The sequence below is a fragment of the Colobus angolensis genome, unplaced genomic scaffold, assembly GCF_000951035.1.
Source record: "Colobus angolensis palliatus isolate OR3802 unplaced genomic scaffold, Cang.pa_1.0 Scaffold52, whole genome shotgun sequence".
NCBI classification, from domain to species: domain Eukaryota; kingdom Metazoa; phylum Chordata; class Mammalia; order Primates; family Cercopithecidae; genus Colobus; species Colobus angolensis.
Window position 1 is genome coordinate 2,867,428 of NW_012118710.1, and position 3,992 is coordinate 2,871,419.

Here is a 3,992-nt window from a genome sequence, read left to right on the forward strand (position 1 = left end):
TATATATATACACACACACACACACACACACATTGCGGTTCAATGTTGCAGTCATTGCAGTAATTTAGAAGTTCCACCTCCACCCTCCAGCTCAATTTGCCATTCAACTATGATTAAAGAATAGTGTGGAATTCAATGGGCTTTTACTGAATACCTACACTGAGGCTTGTCTACTTCTGAGTGTTACTGGAGTGATATAAATAAAGAATTCTGCTGCTTCCATGAGTAGAGAGCTGATTTGTTTAGTTTAGTTTAGTTTAGTTTTATTGAAACGGAGTTTCGCTCTTGTTGCCTAGGCTGGAATGCAGTGGCACTGTGAGAAATGGTAAAGTTCTTCTTCAAAGATTATAAAAAGTCATGATTTCTTACTATAACATTGCTAACCACTATTAGTGGCTGTCTGAATCAGCTGTTGTAGCTTGCTCCAACATGCCTAGACAGAACTAGAAAAGCCCCAGCCCATAGTGCATGTCACTCCTTATTTGGAGATGCTTCCTTAACTATCCCTGGGCAACTTACTTTTCTTTCTTTGCTCTGTTCCTTTACCCAATTAAAAACGTTTTAAACTAATAGCCAATTGGGTAAAGTGTAAAATGTGAGGTCCTATTCCAGCCAATGGAAGCTGGACACAGCAGTAGGGTGATGCATCAGGTTATAAATAATTGTGTCTCCTTTATTTGGTGTGCTCTCATGACTGGACAGCTATTGAGTAGCACTCTTTCTGCAGAAAGTAAAGCTCCCCTTGCTGAGAGATCATTTGTTCCCAGTATAATTAAGAAAGAGGTATTGTTTGTTAGCAAGGTTTCCTTCCCCTTCTCGGAAATTGTTGCAAAGATTTAATCCTTCCTACCAGCCCTGAAAGCACCCAAGTTTCCTCATGTTCTCTTTTTTCTCCCACTAGCAAGTCAAGATAAACTAATTTACATCAAAATGTCATGGTACTGATCCAGGATAGTTTATAAGTAAATGCTCCTGGAGGGATCTGCATTATAAACATGTAATCATGCAAAGGAGAAAATATTTCACAGAGAAATTCCAGGTATTCTGTTGAAGGGGCTTGAGTCTTGCTGTGACCTTAGCTCATGTACTTGGAAGTGCCATGTCCCAGGTGCTGAGGCTCTATATTTGTTCTTATAATTTATCTCTATTTAAGTTCATTCTTTTTCTTGATAACTACAGGTTTGCTTATAATTTCTCTTGCCTGACAATCTAGTCAAAAGAAACTGAAACAAAAAATAATCCATTTGACCTGTTCTCTATGGCATCTGTCACTGCTTTTTGATGGTAATGATAATCTATGCTCTTTGTAGCATCTTTCTCAGTTAAACAACTTGATATTTATGTTGCATGTCTCTTAATAATCACATACATTTTTTAAAAAACAAACCAACCAACATCTCAAGAAACATATTCTGACCTATCCTTACCAAGGCTCTATCCTTACCAGAGCATCTGGAAGAAGAAAGCCATACTCTTCAGATATGTGGTATCTTTCCAAAGACAATGGAACTGCTGTCTTCACATTCGGTCTTCGGGGCTCCATTATTTTGCTTGAAGTATCCGCATGGAAAGTGTCACTGAAGAATCAACTGTGCCTAATATATTAAACACCCAGGTTGCATCCTTTGGTTCCAGTTAGTTGCGCAGTGTCTCAGGGGAGAACTTTGCCCTGAGGTTGAATTCCAGATCGTCATGGCCTTTCTCTGAGACAGGGCTGAGTAAATAATTTTAAAAATGCTGATTAAACAAACAGACAAACCAAACAAACTCAAAGAAATTCCCTCATTTTCTCTCACACACCAATATGAGAAAAGTGATTTTAATCCCAGAGACAAATTTGCTCCACACTGGAAAAGGAGAAATGAAATAGACCTGTGGTCGTGGCTTATCAAACCTGTACCCTAACAGGAACCTGCTCCATTGCGAACTTTGACAAATGGGTCAGAGTTACTCCAAATGGTGTAAACTATCAAAATTAGAAGTTACATGCAGACAATTATTTCAGTGATCTCTGGTGAGCAGGGAGGGGAGGAAGGGCCTGTCAGAAGCTCAGAGGGTGTTGTATGTAGTTTGAGCAACATAGTCTAGGATTATGATTGATTTATTTTAAGAAACAACACGGTAACTTTTTCAAATATTTGAACACATTAAAGACAGATTTTTTTTTGAGTTTAGCAAATGAGATAATCAATACTAACAAACTTGATAATAGCATTGTTTGAAATGTTTGTTCCTCCGTGCTGTAAAGAAACAGCACTTGAACATAAATTTATTTAGTAAGGTCATTTTTACTTCCTGCAGAAAAGGTACACTCACCAGCAATTTTGCCACAAGAGTACACCGAACAAAGGAGAGAGGGTCATTTATAAGCCGACACGTCCACCCTACTGCTATGTCTGGTTTCCATTGGCTGGAACAGGACCTCTGTATTTGTCCCATTTGCCTAACAACTTAGAACTTTTTAAAAGAGGCAAAGGTAGAGGAGAACAAAGGAAGGAGGAGGTAACTTGTGGAACACTGAGAAAGATAAAAACACTTTTAAATCAGGAAATGAACAGGCTATGACCTAATGCTTGCTTGGACCAGTATAACCATGCCAGGGCAAATATTTAGGCTAAATTGTGGGAGCTAAGAACATAGCATACATTGATTTCCTTATTAAGGCTAGCAGATATTTAAGAATGTTAGCACAGGTCTTTGAATAAATTTTGTTTCTAAGAGAAGTTACTATTTACTCCTAATGAGATGGGGAGGAAAGTCTTTGAAGAGGAACCTCTACTTTACTTTTTACAGCATGAACGAATTATTTAATTAAATACTCGACTTTTTTTTTTTTTTTTTTTTGCATACCTCGGCTCTAGTCCTAGAGTTTTGCTCCTGTTTCTCTGACTTGAGTGCAGTGGCGTGATCTCTGCTCAATGTAACCTCTGCCTCCCAGGTTCAACAGGTTCAAGCGATTATCCTGCCTCAGTCTCCCAAGTAATTGGGATTATAGGCACCCACTGCCACACCAATTTTTTGTATTTTTAGTAGAGATGGGGTTCCACCATGTTGACCAGGCTGGTCTCGAACTCCTGACCTCAGGAGACCCATCCGCCTTGGCCTCCCAAAGTGCTGGGATTACAGGCATGAGCCACTTCGCCTGGCATTATGTCCAAAATTTGACCTCTAAGCACCTTTGTAGTAAGACCTTTGCTCAAGCCCTCAAAAATGATTTACTGCTCCTGAAATAACTAGTATTTTGTTCTTTGGACTAGCTATTCACACTGTCTTTGCAAAATATTTTCTTGACAGTCACCACGATGAATCTCTACTCTACTTCTACTTCTCTCTTTTAAAGTTTTTCTTTTCTTTTTCTTTTTTTTTTTTTTTTTTTTTGAGATGGAGTCTTGCTTTGTCACCCAGGCTGAAGTGCAGTGAAGCGATCTCAGCTCACTGTAGCCTCTGCCTTCCAGGTTCAAGCAATTCTCCTGCCTCAGCCTCCTGAGTAGCTGGGATTACAGGTCCCTGCCACCACACCAGGCTTATTTTTGTATTTTTAGAAGAAGTGGGGTTTCACTGTGTTGGTCAGGCTGTCTGGAACTCTTCACCTTCAGGTGATCTGCCTGACTCAGCCTCCCAAAGTGCTGGTGTGAGTTGCCGCACCCAGCCAAAGTTTTTTTTTCAATTTTATTTGTATTTGGTACATAAGAATGGTATATACTTAAGAGTTGCATGTGATATTTCTATACATGTATGCAATGTGTAATGATCAAATCAGGGTAATTGACATCTCCATCACCCAAACAGTGATCGTTTCTTTGTTTTGGGAAGCAGAGAGTAAAACAGTGGTTACCAGAGGATGGGATGAATATGGGGAGGAGGGACAGGGAGAGGTTGGTTAGTGGGTACAAAATTATAGTTAGGTAGCAGGAATAAGTTCTAGTGTTTTATAGCACAGTGGGGTGACTATAGTTAATAATATATTGTATATTTTAAAATAGCTAGAAGAG

At 39.2% G+C, this 3,992-nt stretch overlaps 1 protein-coding gene across 1 annotated transcript in view; it reads right to left on the reverse strand.

The window, feature by feature from the left end:
* Positions 1 to 1,698, reverse strand: part of IDO2 (indoleamine 2,3-dioxygenase 2) — a 79,254-nt gene extending 77,556 nt beyond the window's left edge. The window contains exon 1 of the mRNA XM_011960749.1: positions 1,445 to 1,698. Coding sequence (XP_011816139.1) covers positions 1,445 to 1,543 — 99 coding nt within the window. The 5' untranslated portion in view covers positions 1,544 to 1,698. The remainder of the gene's footprint in view (positions 1 to 1,444) is intronic.
* Between the last annotated feature and the right edge of the window lie 2,294 nt (positions 1,699 to 3,992).